Below are 22,517 nucleotides of genomic sequence, written 5' to 3'. Positions count from 1 at the left end.
TGATGTGTGATGTGATCTGTCATTCTGAGAAAACACCTACATCTGATACTGAATCTGTTCTTATTCTGTTCCTACCTAGATTCCCTTCTCGCCACCCTGCCCTCTCAAATACGGGAACATTTTACACATTTGCCAGGACAATATTAGATAGTGAATATAATTTATAGAATACTGAGTCACAGGACAAAGGATAGATTAGCATACAATCAAGAACAATTAGTTCAGTTCAACCAAACCTCCAATAATTGGCATCTTTGAGTTGCAGTCTGACAGATGGGGATATGGGGATGTGTTGTTAATCAAAATGAAGCTGGTCAAGGACTGCCTCGATCAAGGGCTGGTCAAAGACTGCCTCGGTCAAGGGCTGGTCAAAGACTGCCTCGGTCAAGGGCTGGTCAAAGACTGCCTCGGTCAAGGGCTGGTCAAAGATTGCCTCGGTCAAGGGCTGGTCAAAGACTGCCTCGGTCAAGGGCTGGTCAAAGACTGCCTCGGTCAAGGGCTGGTCAAAGCCTGCCTCGGTCAAGGGCTGGTCAAAGACTGCCTCGGTCAAGGGCTGGTCAAAGACTGCCTCGGTCAAGGGCTGGTCAAAGACTGCCTCGGTCAAGGGCTGGTCAAAGATTGCCTCGGTCAAGGGCTGGTCAAAGACTGCCTCGGTCAAGGGCTGGTCAAAGACTGCCTCGGTCAAGGGCTGGTCAAAGCCTGCCTCGGTCAAGGGCTGGTCAAAGACTGCCTCGGTCAAGGGCTGGTCAAAGCCTGCCTCGGTCAAGGGCTGGTCAAAGCCTGCCTCGGTCAAGGGCTGGTCAAAGACTGCCTCGGTCAAGGGCTGGTCAAAGACTGCCTCGGGCAAGGGCTGGTCAAAGCCTGCCTCGGTCAAGGGCTGGTCAAAGCCTGCCTCGGTCAAGGGCTGGTCAAAGACTGCCTTGGTCAAGGGCTGGTCAAAGCCTGCCTCGGTCAAGGGCTGGTCAAAGCCTGCCTCGGTCAAGGGCTGGTCAAAGCCTGCCTCGGTCAAGGGCTGGTCAAAGACTGCCTCGGTCAAGGGCTGGTCAAAGACTGCCTCGGTCAAGGGCTGGTCAAAGCCTGCCTCGGTCAAGGGCTGGTCAAAGACTGCCTCGGTCAAGGGCTGGTCAAAGCCTGCCTCGGTCAAGGGCTGGTCAAAGCCTGCCTCGGTCAAGGGCTGGTCAAAGACTGCCTCGGTCAAGGGCTGGTCAAAGACTGCCTCGGGCAAGGGCTGGTCAAAGCCTGCCTCGGTCAAGGGCTGGTCAAAGCCTGCCTCGGTCAAGGGCTGGTCAAAGCCTGCCTCGGTCAAGGGCTGGTCAAAGACTGCCTCGGTCAAGGGCTGGTCAAAGCCTGCCTCGGTCAAGGGCTGGTCAAAGACTGCCTCGGGCAAGGGCTGGTCAAAGACTGCCTCGGTCAAGGGCTGGTCAAGGGCTTCACTGCCTACACTGACTTCTGAATCAGCATCTAATTCTATGATTTTTATCCACCAGAAAATGACCTGTGACCAAGCTATACAAAAGGGTTCTTCGGCTGTCCCCATAGGAGAACCCTTTTTGGTTCCAGGTAGAACTCTTTTGGGTTCTACCTGGTTCTTCAAATGGTTCTCCTATGGGTAAAGCCAAAGAACCCTTTAAGGTTCTAGTTAGCAAAACATTTTCTACGAGTTTAGCGATGCAGTAACACCTGATTATCTCCTTGAAGCTGTGACCAGTACAGCACCTGTTTCCCACTGTGATGTACAAGCCCTCAGAAATACACAGCGGGCTTAGAATGTGCCTGAAATGTTTTTCCAATCCTGCCTTTTTTTCTTTTTACAGTGGGTTTACAATGTTGTATGTGCATTTGTGCAACAGCTAAGTAGCGCTGTGCTTTATCCCCCGGTGAACGGCACGAATTGCACGAAAACCATGGTGCAGGGCCACAGTCCAAACCCATCGCTTTAGGTACCTGTGAGTAACGTCGCCCTTTGTCTCCGTTCCTGCGGGGAACATATCCAAAGTTTCTGACCCTAAAAGCACTTAGGAGCCTTGGCCATGGAAGAGCCAGCCACTGGCTTTGCAGATGGTTCTGTCTGGGTAGGGACTGAGGGCTGTTAAAAAAACAATGAAGGTGTTATTGCTGGTTCTAATCTTATTAAAGTGTCTGACACCAAGACAAAGGAGAGGAACGCGTCCAGCCTCAGCAGCAGCCTAAGCTGATTCCTAGACCCTGACCCAGGGAGGAGGCCAGACACATGATGGCTAGACATGGCACACGTGTGCAGACACACACACACACACACACACACACACACACACACACACACACACACACAGAACATGTATGAAGGTCAAACACGCAGGTACATAGACTTAACTACATGCGGACACACACACTCCCACACATATCCGCCCGCCCTGACCAAACAGACAGCGGCTAGACATGTAGCAAACAAACAAACATACAGAGACCTACTTACCTACGCACATACACACACCTACGAGCACGTCAGCACACAAATATCACTCCGTTAAGTGTTACTTTCCAGCCGGTTGGAATTACGCAACTAGTGCCTTGCTCTTCTGTCAGTTGAGCAGGCCTTAAAACATCTGCTGACCACATGAGGAATATTTTCATTCCTTTTCCAACCAGCTTGTGCACTTCGCACATATTTGGGGGCAGTGTGGCGATAGCTTACTCACTGTTTGTGTTCTTTAAATTAGGAAGAGAACATAATAACATTCCTGCACTCTTGAACATGGGCTTTTATAGTACATGTCAACACTTATACAGACATTGTGTGCAGGGTCAAGTGTGTGTGGACCGGCTGAAAACAAAGCTGTACACAACTAACTATCAGGAACAGCCACTAAAGACATCTGACATCTGCTCCTGTCACCTAAAGGATTTCTGCTCCTGTCACCTAAAGGATTTCTGCTCCTGTCACCTAAAGGATTTCTGCTTCTGTCACCTAAAGGAGTTCTGCTCCTGTCACCTAAAGGATTTCTGCTCCTGTCACCTAAAGGATTTCTGCTCCTGTCACCTAAATGATTTCTGCTCCTGTCACCTAAAGGATTTCTGCTCCTGTCACCTAAAGGATTTCTGCTCCTGTCACCTAAAGGATTTTTGCTTCTGTCACCTAAAGGAGTTCTGCTCCTGTCACCTAAAGGAGTTCTGCTCCTGTCACCTAAAGGATTTCTGCTCCTGTCACCTAAAGGATTTCTGCTCCTGTCACCTAAATGATTTCTGCTCCTGTCACCTAAAGGATTTCTGCTCCTGTCACTTGTAGGATTTCTGCTCCTGTCACCTAAAGGATTTCTGCTCCTGTCACCTAAAGGATTTCTGCTCCTGTCACCTAAAGGATTGCTGTTCCTGTCACCTAAAGGAGTTCTGCTCCTGTCACCTAAAGGATTTCTGCTCCTGTCACATAAAGGATTTCTGCTCCTGTCACCTGTAGGATTTCTGCTCCTGTCACCTAAAGGATTTCTGCTCCTGTCACCTAAAGGATTTCTGCTCCTGTCACCTAAAGGATTTCTGCTCCTGTCACCTGTAGGATTTCTGCCCCATTCACCTAGGGCTGTTCAGTTCTAGCTTTTGTTATGAGATTCCACTCCGACTAAAGCAGCTGTGTTATTTTGAGACCCCACTCCCACCTGTACTTGGGGAAGCAGCTATGTTGTGTCAAAGTCCCTGAGGTCAATCTACACATCCAATCATTCTCTTGGAGCTTCACCAGTGAGACTGGAGAGAGGAATAAGGTCTGCCTGCCACTGAGCCACGGTAGGAAGGAAAACAAATCCCATGCTTGTTTCTGGTTACCAAGGACACCAAAAGCCACGTTTCTAGATAAAGGGACCTTGAAAAAACTTTCATCACCGTTAGTGAAGCATCAATTTGATTATGCATGCACTAACTGGTACAGTAGCTCCCCCAACTTCACCAAGAACAAGTTAGACAGCTCCAAATAAAATGTCAAGGGTCATTCTGAATCTTAGTCATCAGGCTCATGTTGTGGCTATCAGTTGATAAAAGGGTCCCGCAGCGTAAGCTGGCATTGGCCCATAACATTGTGTAACCCAGTATCTAAAAAACTATTTTACTGATGTTATGTATTATTAAATTGTTAAATAAAATTGTCTTTTTTTGTTGTTGACCAAACTGCCACTGTCAATGGACTGGAATAAATGAAGAGATTGGTTGATGACTAGGCTGTTGAAAGTTGAACAAATGAATGACTTTTCCACTCCTAAATTGTGTGTGAACTAAAGTGACGTGCTTCTGTAGGTTTTCTACCTTCGTCTGACACTACACTGAACCAGTCTTCTTCTTTAGCCATCTGCATAAAACCTTAAACCAGGCAGAATCATGTTTTCAGAGGTATCTACACTATGTACTGAGTGTACACAACATCAGAAACACCTGCTATTTCCATGACATAGACTGACCAGGTAAATCCAGGTGAAAGCTATGATCCCTTATTGATGTCACTTGTCATTAAATCCACGACAGTCAGTGGAGATGAATGGGGTGGAGACGGGTTAAATAAGGATTGTTAAGACTTAAAACAAGTGGGACATGGATTGTGTATGTGTGCCATTCAGAGGGTGAACAGGCAAGACAAAAGATGTCAGTGCCTTTGAACAGGATATGGTAGTAGGTGCCAGGCTCACCGGTTTGAGTGTGTCAAGAACTGTAACCTTGCTGGGCTTTTCACAGACAACAGTTTCCCGTGTGTATCAAGAATGATCTACCACCCAAAGGACATCCAGCCAACTTGACACAACTGTGGGAAGCACTGGAGTCAACATGTGTGGAAAGCTCTTCACGTTGTAGAGTCCATGTCCCAATGAATTGAGGCTGTCCTGAGCACAAAAGGGGGTGCAACTCTACAGTATATTAGGGCGGTGTTCCTAATGGTTTGTACACTGTGTATCCTATTGTAATAACATTCAGACTCTCAAATCAATCTAGTTAAACAATTTTAAAGCTCCACATAATCATGCTTTTTGGATGAAATTAAAGCATGTTTCATTTGAAATGATTTACTTTGGGAGGAGAGCAAGGCAGTGAACAGTTACACCACTGCATTGGCATGGTTGATTCATGTCAACACTGACCTATCTACACCCTCTAGTGGATCTTAGCAGAAACAGAGGAGGCTTCAATTCAGTTCTCTGCCATATTCAGAATGACCATCTGATCCTTTGATATAACCACCAATTTCAGACAAAAGGACAGATTGATCAAGTTACCCACCATGCTTTATCAAAGAACAGGTACAGGTCTTCACAATCAAACACAAGTTAAACAGTGCCTATTAGGAATTTATCAAAGGTACACAGGACATATAAAAATATCAGACTCTGAATGCATAGGTAAAGTTACTGTATTCTTCCTCTAGAACATGAGCAATCAATCAGTACAATGTTAGTCATCCATTTCACAGAACTAGTATTCATTCTGGAACATTCTAGAACACTGGTGCTCCTTCACTGGGCACAAAATGGCCGTAGGCATTTCAAACATCATCATTCAGCTTCTTCAACCAGGTACCTCTCGGTCTCGTGGCACACGTTAGGAATACAACATTCTCTGGAGAGTCCATTTGACAAGTTCAAGTTAGTCTTGTATTTCTTCAACATTTACACTCAACCCATTCAACACAGTAGATACTGTGGCTTTACACTTGGTTTCATCCTAGCTGCAACCTACCTTCCCTTTCACCCCCATTGATAAACACGTTCCATACTTGTAGGCATCGATACAAACTAAAGACATTTCTCGTTAAAAAAGGAAATGACAAATGAATAAAAATATATAATCATTAAAACATACTAAGGTATACATTTGAACGGTAAACAATTAACGCCTTTGTTAGTAACTGACTGTTGATTGTTTATAAACTTCTGTAGTGTTAACCAGCATAAAGGACTGATAGGACATGTTAGGGTCTTAGTCTTCCTCTATGAGTAAATGTGTTTGTCATAAAGCATTTTCAGCAGTAATCTTTTCAATCAATGCACTCTCATTCAGCTTCACTACTAACGGTTGTGTTCTTGTGTATGAATCGTCATTTATTCTCAAACAAAGAAGTAGCAAACACCACAACTTGACAAAAGTCAAATGTCAGTAGGTTAAACTCGGGGACCCCTCAAGAGCTAACATTTGATCTCTAGCTAGCTTACATGTTAATGTAGGTTATGTGTTTAAAACATTCTCACAGAGCAGTGTGATCTTGTGTATTATGACAAATGCACTGTATGATAGAAGCAACAGGGAGAATGGCTGGGAAACGTGTTATAGAAGAACTCAAACATAACAGCCGTGTTAAACTTATGAAACAGAAACCATCCTTTCAAACTGTCCTTTTCCCACGTCATTCAGTTCACTCGGAAAACACTAAAAAACATTTCATACAGCAATTCAAAAATAGGACATTTATGATAGATAATCTATTGTGGAATCTATTGGAGAACCAGACTATGTTTCTGTCTAGGTTTGTATTTGGTTTTGATCTAATCACAGTAAATGGAAGTATCTTAAGTGAAGCGATCCAGAAACAGTTTAAAATGCTCATTTTAGGGGAACCCCTACTTGAGCTGGGAATATACTTCCCGTAGAGTGAACCTAGCGGATTCTGCTTAAATCAATAATACCTGAACTCTATAGGAACGGTCTACCATTCAATTCATTCACAGCTGAAAGTGTCAGTTGAATATTAGACCCAATAACTGTTACATTGAAAAGAACCCCTCACACACGCAAACATTCAACCAAACTGTAGAACATGTCAATATTGCCCCTGCACCCAATACATGTTAATCTAAATTAGTTTTGTTTCAGCAAGTAAACATTGTAGAATAAAACTAAATTCATAGAGCAGGAGCAATGAAGAATTGTTCCACATTGGGTGTTTGATTGATATCCAGACGGTGTCTGTGGAGCTAGCTAACCATAGCATCTGTTAGAAGGCTGTTATCTTCCAACTGACGAAGAGACTTCTTTAAGAAACAGACACATCGTCTTAACAATACGGATGAAACTTCAAGCATCTGTTTGCTTACTAAGCACATAAACAGTTCTGCGAAACTAACAAAAACTTCTCAATTGGCAAGAGACAACACTCACACACACTCCCTCTTAGATGATCAAACCTCAGCAGCACAAAGCAACATCTCTGTTAAGAGCTCCATCAGGCATCCACCTAAGAACAAATAAACAGGGTAGTGTGATAACATGGGCAACCACTGAAGGAAAAACTGGAAATATCACTGAAGTGTGGGAGTATGACTGAGTGTGTGTGTGTGCAGTCTGCAGCATGGGTGTGAATGCCAGTTGGAACGTTGGCAGCCACCTGCTATGCCCACTAAGCAAGCGGCAGTACTGCATGTTGCTGTGTGCAAGTCAGCTGTGTCGCAACATTGTACTAAGCCGCCCATGTTGGACTAATAAGAGCCATGGCTGTATATCAGAAGAGCTGTTCAAATGCCCTCTACTCTTCTCAACCCCCTCGTCATCCAGGAGACAAGTCCCCAGTACATGTATGACTAATGCCCAGTACAAAGGGATCCATGTACAGTACATAAGTTAAGCCATCTAGGAAGACTGTCACTGTCCCTCAACGCCAATGTTCCACTGTAGCCCGACAACACAAACTAGAGAGGGAGGAGAGAGAGAGGGACAGAGGGAAGAGAAGAGGGAAGGAGGCCCAAATTCTTCAGTATATAACTGAGGACATGATGCATGAGCAATCGGTTAGCGAGCGCTGCATGGGGACAGACTGGCAGGGAGCAAGGCAAGGACAGGCAGGGCGACCACATTACCTAGCTAACACAACAGGATGTTTAAACAAACCCCCAATAACGCTGGCTGAACGACACCGGATCATAATGCAATGAAATGGACTAATAACGATAGTGGCTATTACGGTCAATAGAGAGATAGTAGGGTCCACATGGACATCAGGGTCTGTCTGTCCGTCCTGTTGGTCTCTAGTAGGTGAGTCTGGAGGCCTTCATGTTGTAGCAGGGTCGGTCTGTCTGTCCGTCCTGTTGGTCTCTAGTAGGTGAGTATGGAGGCCTTCATGTTGTAGCAGGGTCTGTCTGTCTGTGTGTCTGTCCGTCCTGTTGGTCTCTAGTAGGTGAGTCTGGAGGTCTTCATGTTGTAGCAGGGTCTGTGTCTGTCCGTCCTGTTGGTCTCTAGTAGGTGAGTCTGGAGGCCTTCATGTTGTAGCAGGGTCTGTCTGTCTGTGTGTCTGTCCGTCCTGTTGGTCTCTAGTAGGTGAGTCTGGAGGTCTTCATGTTGTAGCAGGGTCTGTCTGTCTGTGTGTCTGTCCGTCCTGTTGGTCTCTAGTAGGCGAGTCTGGAAGCCTTCATGTTGTAGCAGGGTCTGTCTGTGTGTCTGTCAATCCTGTTGGTCTCTAGTAGGTGAGTCTGGAGGCCTTCATGTTGTAGCAGGGTCTGTGTCTGTCCGTCCTGTTGGTCTCTAGTAGGTGAGTCTGGAGGTCTTCATGTTGTAGCAGGGTCTGTCTGTCTGTGTGTCTGTCCGTCCTGTTGGTCTCTAGTAGGTGAGTCTGGAGGCCTTCATGTTGTAGCAGGGTCTGTCGGTGAGGCCTCCCGCCCCAGAGAGGAGTGCCAGGCCCTCAGCCTTCTCCAGCACCACCTCTAACTCCTGGAAGTCCTGCAGCCGAGCCACGTCTTTGTCCTGGGAATAATAAAGTTACATTCAATAAAACATCTTTATTGTCCACAAAAGGTCCACTTGTTTGTAGTGATTACGGTACAAAATCGAGTACATACATGGTTCATCACACACAGGACTTACAGACATTAAGTGGGAGGATAGAAGAGACGTGTGTGTGTGTGTGTGTGTGTGTGTGTCAGTCTTAGTCAGCAGTTGTTCTGGGATTACATAATGTGACAACAGCTCCCTTCATAACTGGATGGGTGACATTGTTTTCATATCAAATCCACCCATGCAGTGCAAGATGGGACTACCGTGTGCCATGGAACACAATGTAGCTCAAATCAATTAACTTGCAAACATTATAATCAACCCAAAAGTTTGAAACCATTGTGACAATGAACATTTTCTGTGGCCCTAACTCATAAGAAAAGAATAGAGCTGTACACACTCTCACTCTCATGCAAATTATTTATTAAAATGGTAATAATGGGTGACCATCATTCCATCATCAAGCAGCCGTCATGATCAGTGTTTCCAACCTAACAGAACAGTGTGGTGCTCCAACCTAACAGAACAGCGTGGTGCTCCAACCTAACAGAACAGCATGGTGCTCCAACCTAACAGAACAGCGTGGTGCTCCAACCTAACAGAACAGCGTGGTGCTCCAAGCTAACAGAACAGCGTGGTGCTCCAACCTAACAGAACAGCGTGGTGCTCCAACCTAACAGAACAGCGTTGCGCTCCAACCTAACAGAGCAGTGAACTGTCATCGAGGTGTGTCTAGGAGTGTTCCTGCCTGCCCTGCATCTTTTATTAGTGGTGTCTGGCCCTGCCCTGCCCTGGCCTGCTCGCTCCATTGAGCTGGTTAGTGGAGTGGAACGGTAGCTGCAGCCTCAGGGTTCACAGTGCTAGTGCTCAGCCACTAGTGTTATAACCAGCCAGTTTGAGTACCAGAGCCACCCGAAACATCACCCTTCTGATGGATGTGTGTGTTTTTGTGCCTGCGTGTGCGTGCCTCTGCCATTCCATACCTTTCGTAGCATGGTGTTGGGCAGCTTGCGGATCTTCTCCACGTGTTCAGTGCTGATGTCCAGCTCTCGACAGCACACCCGGAGCAGCGAGCGGTAGGTCAGCTCCTGTCTGTCCAGCTCCACCTCGATGAAGTCGTTCTCCCGTGCGTTGGGGTTCTGGATGCGCACCTTTAGGACCAGCTCTGGGAGAGACACACAAATACACCAACGAGATTACGCTAGCTACTTCAGTGTGTAAGATGCAGTAGAGAGAACACTCAGCATCTGGGGCACATTCAGGCACACACATGGGGAGAAAGCATTGGATAATGGGTCTGAAAGTGCAGAGCAGTGATAAAACAGGCTCAACATGCAATGGGATTAGCTCCAAAAAAGCTCTGCTGTTGACTCAAATCAATGCTTGATCGAACACCACAACATTAGCAGTGTGGCGACCGTCCTTACCTTGCACATTGACAGGGAATGTACTGGTAAAGAAGAAAGGCTGGAAGGCAGGCATGTTACCCCCAGCACCCTGGCCACAGTTGAGCTGCTGAGGGAGGGACTGCTGCCGGGTCATAGATGGGTTAGCGTTAGCCACCTGGGCTTGGCTGCTACTGCTGGTGGTGCTGGGGCTGGGGGAGGGCAGGGGAGGAGAGCACACAGCCCCATTATGGGCCACCGAGTGTGGGTACTCCCCATGGTTGACCAGGTGGGGCTCCATGGAGATGTCCATAGGCAGGCCTCCGTTGACGGTGAGAGACGAGGCGGGGCTAGGCGACACTCCGTTCTGCTGCGCCAATGGGATGAAGGCCCCCTCCCTCGGGCTCGGGGTGTCAGAGAGTAGGCTCTGCGGTTGCTGAGTCAGCTGTTGCTCGTGGGTGGGCGACAGGGAAGCTGAGTCACTGTGTGGGTCATCTGATGAGTGGTCTCCATTGCCATTTTGGGTCAACTGTGCCAATATGAGCTCAGCCTTGTTGTCCATCTTACTGTACATGAATGGCGGGTTGGACAGGTAGTTTGGGATGATTGGCAACTCAGGCTCCTTGATTTCAGGCACTTCCTCCTCCTCAACTGTGAAAAAATATATAAGACACCACATTGAACTGGGGGAGCCTTGAACATTGACATGCCCAGAGCATGCTGTGAAACCCAAAACATAGCATGTCCTGGCAGGAGTCTCCATCTATGATCATTACCCAAATTGTGACCCTAACTATGAGCAGGTAAAACAATTCACTGGCAATGAACTAGTGCTTAGGGGTGGCATTAGTGCTTCTAATCCAAAATACAGCTATTATACAGATATTTCATGAACATGTTTAAGATAATTTTAACACAAAAACAGTAATAACTGGGAGAGTGGTGATGTGATGGGACATTTACCTCCTAACAGTCTTCTGATTTCAGGCTTAGAGGTCAGCTGGACAGCCAGCTCATCTTTAGCAGTGAGGATCTCTTGGTCAGCGCCAGAGTTCAGCAGGTACGACACAACCGGTTTGTGGTTTCTCTTGCATGCCCAATGCAAACATGTCCTGAATAGGAGACAATGAAAAAAGTAAGCCTCTGATCTGCTCTGGGATTATTCATAATGTTGATGAAAGATTGACATTGCATGATGATGACTCAAACAGCCAATGTGGGAACGGTAATTGTGAATGATAAAGTAGCTACTGGAGGTAGATCCAGATGAAGTACAGTGTTCACCGACTTTAACTACGCAAATATTTGCACCCAACATTTATTTACTAGTTCATTTTTATTGTCATCAAAGTCAAACTTGAGAACCCACACGGGGGTATATTTGCATCACTTGCAGTTAAAGGAGATTGCCATCTAGGAATAATTGGATAACTCACTATTCTTCTTAGGCCAGCATGAAATGGTGACATTTGACATGCCATTGCATAGAGCACGTTGCCAACATTGCGCCGGCAGCATTTTAACAATCAATCGATAAATAACATGTAAGGACGGGTGATTATTGATCAACTTGTGTTTAAGTTTGATATATATATATATGTATTAGACACACTTACCATCCGTTTATTTCGTTTTGAGAGTTGACATTTACTCCGCTTTCCACTAAAATCCGCACCTCGTCGATGTCTCCAATCGCAGACGCCTCTCTCAAGCGCTCTTGCAATTCCTTATCCAACGATGTCGTTGACATTTTGTACAAATGATTAGCTAACTTAACGAGATCATGGGAGACAATAATGACTTTACAGGTCGTAAGAGGGTGACGCCTTGGTCTGGAAATAGCTGCTTAATTGCACTAAAAATAGCCGGGGAGTGTTGTTAGCTAAGAAGCTAACGTTAACTGACTAACGTTAGATGGCTAGCTTTACAGCTACTAGGATCGCGCAAGATTGTTGATGTCCGTAACGTTAAGCTTAAACAGGAACAATGTTTATCAAAGGACACCATCAATGGTCAGCGGTTAGTTTAATGTAATATGTTGTTGCTGCACCGGCTTGTCAACTCTTTTAAATGAGTTTTGAAATGAAAAGTCCATTACATTGTAGCTGTGTTGCGTAAAGGCTCCGACGTGCGCTGTCAACTATTCCTCCCATATCGGGGACAGATTTGAGTGTAACAACAGTGGGAAGAAAGTTGTATGTTCCTCCTTCAAAATACGATTTATTTTAATTATCTCTCGTAATAATGAATGTTACAGTAACCCATGTGTTCTGTTGAGATGTATTTACCCTGCACATACATGTTTGAATGTTCAACGTACACTGTTTTGTGCAATATGTCCATGTATGCTCCTTTTGGAGTCAACGAGTTAGCTGTCCAACAGGTCTAGTTACAGATTTTCTGGACCATATTCTGAACATATCTGGTGTGTGTGTTTAAAAGTACACAAATCCGTCATCTATTTACAAACAGGCATTCAGAGATGCAGATAGCTAATCCAAGGGTCATCAAGGGTAAATTGTGACTGACTGACCCAATAAATAATATAGAGTCTTTATTTATGATGTGAGGTGATTTGTATTTGTATTTTTTATTATTATAAATGTATTTTTTATGAACAACAAATCATTACAGGAAGTACATGGGAACACAAGTATATATACATAATATACAAAGGACATTTGGGCTAGGGGGGATAGGGGGCGGGGCTAGGGGGTACAATATCACATTACACAAGGACCTTAAGGGACATACATACACTTATTATTCTAACAGCTTTTTTTGTTAGTAGAGTATTTAATTGTCTTAAAATACAGTTCAATTTATGTGTAAGGTAAGAAAATGTGGTGTTTTGTTTGTAAATTTACATTTGTGAATATGAAACTTGGCCAAAAGAATAATGAAATGAATTACATAAAATTGTTTCAGCTTATTTCTATCGTAGGCAAAGAATCCAAGCAGTACATCTCTCCACAATAGTGTAAAATCTTCATAAATATTTTCAATTATAAATCTACTGTTGTCTTGCCACAGATTCCTTACATGAATACAATGCCAAAAAAATGCAACACTGTTTCTGGGTGGACATTACAAAAGGTACAATTTGAGTTGATGTTTTCCTTAAACTTCTTCATATAGTGGTTGGCAGGATAATATTTATGAATACTTTTAATGGAAACTTCCATAATTTTGTTAACAAGTAGGTATGTGTGTGGCAACATCCAAACTTTTATCCAACAGATATTATCAATAAATCCGTTCTAATAAGGCATGACATAAGGTACAACATCCTGCTGAAACAAGGTTCGTATCACTCTGTTGTTGAATGGACCAAAAGAGAAACAAATCTTTCTTACTGATGAGTCAACAGGGGTAATGGAATGTAGGCTCTGAGGGTCAGGTCTTGACAAGTTCCTGAATAATAAAGCAACTCCTGAGGGAATGGCATTTTAAACAATTCCAAAATCTTTAGGTGTTAAGTGATAAGAATTATTTAGAACTAAGTAACACACCCTCTGCATTTACCAGTTGGCTCACCAATAGGAATTTATTTTGGAACCAATATTCTAAAAGAATATTAAAATAAGTATTTTTATACAAAATGTCCCGATTATTCCATATATAATTTCTGTGTGGAGAAAATTATGCTTACAAATTAAGGACCATGACAAGAAAACCTGCCAATGAAAAGCAGAAAGTTTCACTGGAACTTTGTCAATATTATAATTCCAAACCAACATGAAGTTAAGGCCACCAAAAGTAGAGAAGACATGATGAGGAATACAATTCCAGATAGAAGTGGGTCTTCTTAGGAATTGTTTTATCCAATTGATCTTAAAATTATTATTTAAGGTAGTAAAGTCCAGAAAATTCAGCCCACCATACTAATAAGTGTTCATTACAACAGTTTTCCTAATGTAATGGGTACAGTTTCTCCATAGAAAGTTGAAAAGCATCTGGTCTATCTCCTTGCTTATTTTACTGTCAAGATATAAAGATAGAGCGCCATATGTTAGTCTAGAGATACCTTCAGCCTTGGTTATTAGGACTACCTTTTAAAGATAAGTCCCTCTGTAGCCATTGACTTAGTTTCTTCTGGGGTTTTTTAATAAGAGGGTTAAAATTTAGTAAGCCTCTAGACTTCTGATCCTTTGTAATGGATAAATATGTAAGTTCTTCTTTTACTGGAATACCATAATATGAAGGTGTCACACAATCTTTGACAGCTATGAGTTCACATTTATTAATGTTAAGATATAGACCAGACACTTTGGGAAAGGATTGCATCACATAGATCGATATGGGAATTTGGTTAGCGTCTTTCAGAAAAAGTGTAGTATCGTCAGCCAGCTGGCTTATAATAATTTCTTTACCAGCTATGGAAATACCTTGTACAGGATTATTATTTAAAGAATTTGTAAGAATTTAAAATAAAAACAGGTACAGAGAGATAGGACAACCTTGCCTAATTCCTCTCTTTAACTCAACTCTAGGTGAGGTGCCATATTTCAATTTGATAGAGCTGTTCCCATTTGTATAGAGAGTATAGAGAGTCTTAATAGCCTTAAAAATAATATGAAGCTATCCTCAGTTATTAGGTCTGAGTAGTCACGTATGCCCAATACTAGTCTGATATTGTTAGAAATATGTCTGTTCCTCATAAAGCCAGACTGTGTTTCATCGATGATTGCATCCAGGACTTCTTTAATTATTTTTGCAAGTAGTAAGGCTTATCTTATAGTAATTATAAAGAAGACAAAATGGACGCCAGTTATCGATGAGCAGCACTTTTTTTAGGCTTAGGTATCAGTGTTATTAACCCCTGACTCATTGTAGGAGGGAGAACATTGTTTTTAATACTCTCTAAAAAGACTTCAAATAGGAAGGGAGCTACTTGTTCAGAAAATCATTTGTAAAATTCTTATGTAATTCCATCAACACCTGGTGATTTATTGTTCTTTAGATGTTTGATAGACTATAATCTCTTCAACTTTGATGGGTTCATCACACTGTTTAGATTCTATTTCACTGATAGAGTGAACATTATTCAGTGAGTTAAAAAACACATCTGTGGATTCCTGACAGTACGTAGAGCTATACAATTTCCTGTAAAAGTGGCAACAGTATTTAGCGATACATTTTCGGTCATCTGTAATAACACCATCAATGTTTAACTTATGGATAGTCAAATCAAATCAAAGTGTATTTGTCACGTGCCCCGAATACAACCTTACAGTGAAATGCTTACTTACAGGCTCTAACCAAAAGTGCAAAAAAGGTGTTAGGTGAACAATAGGTAAATAAAGAAATAAAACAACAGTAAAAGGACAGGCTATATACAGTAGCGAGGCTATAAAAGTAGAGAGGCTACATACAGACACCAGTTAGTCAGGCTGATTGAGGTAGTATGTACATGTAGATATGGCTAAAGTGACAATGCATACATGATGAACAGAGAGTAGCAGTAGTGTAAAAGAGGGGTTGGCGGGTGGCGGGACACAATGCAGATAGCCCGGTTAGACAATGTGCGGGAGCACTGGTTGGTCGGCCCAATTGAGGTAGTATGTACATGAATGTATAGTTAAAGTGACTATGCATATAAGATAAACAGAGAGTAGCAGCAGCATAAAAAGAGGGGTTGGGGGGGGGGAGTACACAATGCAAATAGTCTGGGTAGTCATTTAATTACCTGTTCAGGAGTCTTATGGCTTGGGGATAAAAACTGTTGAGAAGCCTTTTTGTCCTAGACTTGGGACTCCGGTACCGCATGCCATGCGGTAGTAGAGAGAACAGTCTATGACAGGGGTGGCTCGGGTCTTTGACAATTTTTAGGGCCTTCCTCTGACACCGCCTGGTGTGGAGGTCCGGGAAGGCAGGCAGCTTAGCCCCAGTTATATACTGGGCCGTACGCATTACCCTCTATAGTGTCTTGCGGTCAGAGGCCGAGCAATTTCCATACCAGGCAGTGATGCAACCAGTCAGAATGCTCTCGATGTTGCAGCTGTAGAACCCTTTGAGGATCTCAGGACCCATGCCAAATCTTTTTAATCTCCTGAGGGGGAATAGAATTTGTTGTGCCCTCTTCACGACTGTCTTGGTGTGTTTGGACCATTCTAGTTTGTTGTTGATGTGGACACCAAGGAACTTGAAGCTCTCATCCTGCTCCACTACTGTCCCGTCGATGAGAATGGGGGCGCGCTCGGTCCTCCTTTTCCTGTAGTCCACAATCATCTAATTAGTCTTGGTTACGTTGAGGGATAGGTTGTTATTCTGGCACCACCCGGCCAGGTCTCTGACCTCCTCCCTATAGGCTGTCTCGTCGTTGTCAGTGATCAGGCCTACCACTGTTGTGTCGTCTGCAAACTTAATGATGGTGTTGGAGTCGTGCCTGGCCATGCAGTCGTGCTACCTACCCTTACCACCTGCGGGCGGCCCATCAGGAAGTCCAGGATCCAGTTGCAGAGGGAGGTGTTTAGTCCCAGGATCCTTAGCTTAGTGATGAGCTTTGAGGGTACCATGGTATTGAACGCTGAACTGTAGTCAATGAATAGCATTCTCACATAAGTGTTCCTTTTGTCCAGGTGGGAAAGGGCAGTGTGGAGTGCAATAGAGATTGCATCATCTGTGGATCTGTTTGGGTGGTATGCAAATTGGAGTGGGTCTAGGGTTTCTGGGATAATGGTGTTGATGTGAGCCATTACCAACCTTTCAAAGCATTTCATGGTTACGGACGTGAGTGCTACGGGTCTGTAGTCATTTAGGCAGGTTGCCTTTGTGTTCTTCTTGGGCACAGGGACTATGGTGGTCTGCTTGAAACATGTTGGTATTACAGACTCAATCATGGACGTGTTGAAAATGTCAGTGAAGACACCTGACAGTTGGTCAGAACATGCCCGGAGTACACGTCCTGGTAATCCGTCTGGCCCCGCAGCCTTGTGTATGTTGACCTGTTTAAAGGTCTTATTCACGTCGGCTACGGAGAGCGTGATCACACAGTCACCCGGAACAGCTGATGCTCTCATGCATACCTCAATGTTGCTTGCCTCGAAGCGAGCATAGAAGTGATTTAGCTCTTCTGGTAGGCTCATGTCACTGGGCAGCTCGCGGTTGTGCTTCCCTTTGTAGTCAGTAATAGTTTGCAAGCCCTGCCACATAAGACGAGCGTCGGATCCGGTATAGTATGATTCAATCTTAGTCTCATATTGACGCTTTGCCTGTTTGATGGTTCGTCGCAGGGCATAGCAGGACTTCTTCCGGGTTAAAGTCCCGCACCTTGAAAGCGGAAGCTCTACCCCTTAGTTCAGTGCGAATGTTGCCTGTAATCCATGGATTGTGTTTGGGGTATGTACATACAGTCACTGTGGGGATGACGTCCTCAATGCACTTATTGATAAAGCCAGTGACTGATGTGGTGTACTCCTCAATGCCATTGGAAGAATCCCGGAACATGTTCCAGTCTGTGATAGAAAAACAGTCCTGTAGTTTAGCATCTGCTTTATCTGAACACTTTTTTAGAGACCGAGTCACTGGTGCTTCCTGCTTTCATTTTTGCTTGTAAGCAGGAATCAGGAGGATAGAGTTGTGGTCGGATTTACCAAATGGAGGGCGAGGCAGAGCTTTGTACGCGTCTCTGTGTGTGGAGTACAGGTGATCTAGAATTGTTTTCCCTCTGGTTGCACATTTAACATGTTGATAGAAATTTGGTAGAACCGATTTAAGTTTCCCTGCATTAAAGTCTCCGGCCACTAGGAGTGCCACCTCTGGTTGAGTGGTGTCCTGTTTGCTTATTTCCTTATACAGCTGACTGAGTGTGGTCTTAGTGCCAGCATGTCTGTGGTGGTAAATAAACAGCCACGAAAAGTATAGCTGAAAACTCTCTAGGTAAGTAGTGTGGCCTGCAATTTATCACAATATACTCTACTTCAGGTGAGCAAAATCTAGAGACTTCCTTAGATTTCGTGCACCAGCTGTTGTTTACAAATATGCACAGACCGCCCCCCCCCCCCCCCCCGTCTTACCGGAGTGTGCTGTTCTATCCTGCCGGTGCAGCGTATATCCCGCTAGCTGAATATCCATGTCGTCATTCAGCCCCGATTCCGTGAAACACAGGATATTACAGTTTATGATGTCCCGTTGGTAGGATATTCGTGATCGTACCTTGTCTAATTTATTGTCCAATGATTGCACGTTGGCGAGTAGTATTGACTGTAACGGCATCTTTCCCAGTCGCCTTCTCCGGGTCCTGACCAGGCATCCAGATCTTTGTCCTCTGTACCTGCGTCGCTTCCTCTTGTAAATAACAGGGATGTCGGCCCTGTGGGGTGTTTGGAGAATGTCTTGTGCGTTGCCCTTGTTGTAGAAATAGTGTTATTTGGATAGTGTTATTTGTCGAGAGAAATTTCTTAAGTCTAAAGAAATAGGATGAATTATTTTCTCCCTCCTAAATTCATTTTTTTCCTAGATCTAATAAAGGCTCCTTCTGCTTTTAATCTTTATATATTATCCAGTTTATTTAATATATATATATTATCCAGTTTATTTCATCTCTACATGTTATCCAGTTGATTTAATCTCTATATAATATCCAGTTGATTTAATCTCTATATATTATCCAGTTTATTGAATCGATTTATATTATCCAGTTTATTTAATCTCGATATATTATCCAGTTGATTTAATCTCGATATATTATCCAGTTTATTTAATCTCAATATATTATCCAGTTTATTTAATCTATATATATTATCCAGTTTATTTAATCTATATATATATTATCCAGTTTATTTAATATATATATATATTATCCAGTTTATTTAATCTCTATATATCATCCAGTTCATTTAATTTATATATATTATCCAGTTTATTTAATCTCAATATATTATCCAGTTGATTTAATCTCGATATATTATCCAGTTTATTTAATCTCTATATATCATCCAGTTGATTTAATCTATATATATCATCCAGTTTATTTAATCTCGATATATTATCCCGTTTATTTAATCTCTATATATTATCCAGTTTATTGGGTCTATATAGATTATCCAGTTTATTTTGTAACTCAATCAGTTCTATCTTCTCCTCTCCTGGCTGGGGACCTCTGAAAAAGGCAAGGTATCTTAATGATCACCTTTTCCTCCTCATCTCTTGTGGCCTTAGCAAGATTACTACCATATTTTCTAAGGGATTTGGACACCTCAAATGAAAGAGCTCCCACATTTTGCAATAAGATTTTTCTTCAAAAGCCCTTCCCAAAAGTGTGAAAGCAGATCTTTAATCTCAAACTTAACTATATCATTATTTAATAACGAGCTATTTAGCTTCCAGTATGAAGCTCTACCAAGGTTAGTATAGGGGGTAAATATTTTGATATCAATGTGCAAGGAGATTTGTAGATCAGTCAGTCGGCAGTCGCCTGCAGTCATTTTGATGCTCTCCAACACGGCCTCTGTCTTCCATCTGCTCTTGTAAACCACATATGTCAGAGTCAAGGCCCGCGGGCCACATCCGGCCCGCAAGAAGGTTTTTTACGGCCCCTGGGATGATCTTGATTTATTATTAGAACCGGCCCGCAGCAAGCCGGCAGCCCGCAGATCTTTTACACGCACCAATACTACATTTCCCACAATGCAAAGGTGACGCACCGAGCAGTAGGCTGCTTCATTTCAATATTTATTGGCACAGCAGTCGTCAGCATCACAGTAAAATTAACTTTCAGATACCCATCAAAAATGGCAAAACGGAAGGTGGATACTGAGAACCGGGGGTTTCAAACAAGGTGGGAGTCGGAGTATATGTTCACGAAGGTAGCTGGAAAACCTGTGTGTCTTCTGTGTGGAGAAAGTGTGGCGGTACTGAAAGAGTATAATCTGAGACGACATTATGAAACGAAACACGCGGACAAAAACAAGAATATGGACATGGAACAAAGGCTACAAAAGGCAGAGGAATTAAAACGAGGCCTCAAATCTCGACAGGCTCTGTTCAAAAAAGCCAAATCACAAGGCCAGGCTGCTGTCAAGGCCAGTTTTATTTTGGCAGAAGAGATCGCTAAATCAGCCCGGCCATTTACGGAGGGGGATTTCATCAAAAACTGCATGATTAAAGTTTGTGACGAAGTTTGCCCAGAAAAAAGGCAACTCTTTTTAAATGTGAGTCTGAGCAGAAACACCATTGCCGAGAGAGTAGACCAGTTGTCCATCAATCTAAAAGAGCAGCTTGTGAAAAAGGGAAAAGATTTTATTGCATATTCCTTGGCTGTGGATGAGAGCACCGACATTTCTGACATTGCCCAGTTGTCAATTTTCATCCGCGGAGTGGACTCCAACCTAAGCGTGACAGAGGAGTTTTTGGCTTTACGTCCTATGCATGGCACAACTACGGGGCATGATTTGTATGAAGAGGTGTCAAGATGTGTAAATGAGATGGAGCTGCCTTGGGAAAAACTCGTGGGTTTGACAACCGACGGAGCACCTGCGATGTGTGGACACAGGAGCGGACTGGTGGCGAAGATACGGGAAAAGATGCAAGAGGAAAACGCGACAGGTGAGCTGACAGCTTATCATTGTATCATACACCAGGAAGCGTTGTGCGGTAAAGCCTTGAAAATGGAGCATGTAATGAGCATCATCACGCGCACAGTTAACTTTATCAGAGCCAAAGGTTTGAATCACCGCCAGTTCAAGGCATTTCTGACGGAGTTAGAAACGGAGCATGGTGATTTGCCTTATCACACAGAGGTGCGATGGCTAAGCCAGGGAAAGGTGCTTCAAAGATGTTTCGAGCTTCGTGAGGAGATTTGTCTGTTCTTGGACAGCAAAGGGAAAGACACAACACAACTCCGAGACGAAATGTTTCTGTGTGAAATGGCTTTTCTGTGTGACATTACGAGTCATCTGAATGCAATAAACTTGCAGCTGCAGGGTCGGGATCGTGTCATCTCTGATATGTACAGTACAGTGAAGGCATTTAAAACCAAACTGACTCTGTGGGAGACGCAGATGCGGAAAGAAAATTTGAGCCACTTTCCCAGCTGCCAGACCATGAAAGAGAAGCTCTCTACCAGTGCGTTCCCGAGCACACAGTTGGCTGATAAAATAGGTATGCTTGCCGCTGACTTTCGACGCCGATTTGCTGACTTTGAAGCACAAAAAAGCAGGTTGGAACTGCTCGGTAACCCATTTGCTGTTGACGTGGAAAGCTCACCACCAAACCTCCAAATGGAGTTGATTGACCTCCAATGCAATGATGCACTGAGGGCAAAATATGCGGCAGTGGGTGCTGCGGAGTTCGCCCGTTTCCTCCCCGGCACAATGCCCCAGCTGCGCATCCAGGCTGCTCAAACGTTGTCTATGTTTGGCAGCACATACCTGTGTGAACAACTGTTTTCTTTGATGAACCTGAACAAAACATCACACAGAAGTCGACTTACTGCTGAACACCTCCACTCAATTCTGAGGATTTCTTCAGCTCAGAGCCTTACCCCGAACATTGATGAACTTGTGGAAAAGATGGGACACCACCAAGTATCACCCTCAACCTCAAACAAGTGAACATTACTGTGCAATCACATATTTAGAGTTTTTACTCAGTTCAAGTTTAAAAGTTAAAATTTAATATTTGTTTTCACTGCATGTTACTTCTCCTTAAACAAAGTGTTGTTTTTGATTAATAGATTTTTGCACTTTATTTTTTTGTATTTCAATCCAATTATATTTTAAAAATATTTCAGTTGAGTGGATGATAGAAAATTGCTATTATTGTTTTTTCTTTGAAGTAAATTTAGCCCACTTTTGCTAAAATAGAAAATATAGTCTACTGATGGTGCCTTGAATACCGGTTTCTTTCATTTAATGTTCATGTTATGGGGATATTTATATAAAGGAAATTTGTCTTTTGTGTCTGTTGAAAATTAAAGATTACTGACAGAGCCATAAGAAAATATTGCTTTATTTATCTGATCATATTGTAATATATTTGTTAGGTTTTCAGTAGGTTCAATTAGGTTCACTAGACTATATGCGTCATTTAAAAAAATTTCAATGAACATTCGAACAGTCCGGCCCTCGTCTTGTAGCTGATTTTTTTATTTGGCCCTCCGTCCATTTGACTTTGACACCCCTGTTGTAAACAATCACTGAAACATGGAAATATTGCGGTGTGGGAACCCTAACCCTATAAAGGTGTGTATCAATTTAACTTTAAATTGATACACACCTTTTTAAGGTTAGGGTTAAGGTTCCCACACAGCCATATTTCAGTATATATAATATATCGGTGATATGAAAGATAAGATCCTTATGCTTCTAAAACCTCACTGCAAGCGATGGTAGTTAATTTTCAGACCAAGCGTCAGGGCTCTTAATAAACCCCCATACAGAGTACGCCTTCGCCCAATAACTCGTATGTGGGAGTCATGAT

General features: G+C 43.3%; 1 protein-coding gene across 1 annotated transcript; it reads right to left on the bottom strand.

The window, feature by feature from the left end:
* Window positions 1-5,219: 5,219 nt before the first annotated feature.
* Window positions 5,220-12,263, bottom strand: LOC110539015 (ankyrin repeat domain-containing protein 40). Its single transcript, XM_090193959.1, has 5 exons — window positions 11,711-12,263; window positions 11,058-11,206; window positions 10,137-10,745; window positions 9,693-9,874; window positions 5,220-8,679 (listed from the first exon to the last, which is right to left on the bottom strand). Exons 1-5 carry the CDS (start codon window positions 11,842-11,844, stop codon window positions 8,536-8,538), a joined length of 1,218 nt encoding a protein of 405 aa, XP_090050085.1. The 5' UTR covers window positions 11,845-12,263; the 3' UTR covers window positions 5,220-8,535.
* Between the last annotated feature and the right edge of the window lie 10,254 nt (window positions 12,264-22,517).

Source organism: Oncorhynchus mykiss, chromosome 12 (assembly GCF_057628025.1).
Source record: "Oncorhynchus mykiss isolate SJ-2025 chromosome 12, ASM5762802v1, whole genome shotgun sequence".
Taxonomy (NCBI): domain Eukaryota; kingdom Metazoa; phylum Chordata; class Actinopteri; order Salmoniformes; family Salmonidae; genus Oncorhynchus; species Oncorhynchus mykiss.
Note: the sequence above shows the minus strand (reverse complement) of the source record. Positions and strands in the feature narration are given on the sequence as shown.

Excerpts from the sequence above, each read along its gene's own strand:
- LOC110539015 (XM_090193959.1), bottom strand. The coding sequence starts at position 11,844 with ATGTCAACGACATCGTTGGATAAGGAATTGCAAGAGCGCTTGAGAGAG. Across the intron at positions 11,207-11,710 it reads CAAAACGAAATAAACGGATG|GACATGTTTGCATTGGGCAT; the intron begins GTAAGTGTGTCT and ends TCTCCTATTCAG. Across the intron at positions 10,746-11,057 it reads AATCAGAAGACTGTTAGGAG|TTGAGGAGGAGGAAGTGCCT; the intron begins GTAAATGTCCCA and ends ATTTTTTCACAG.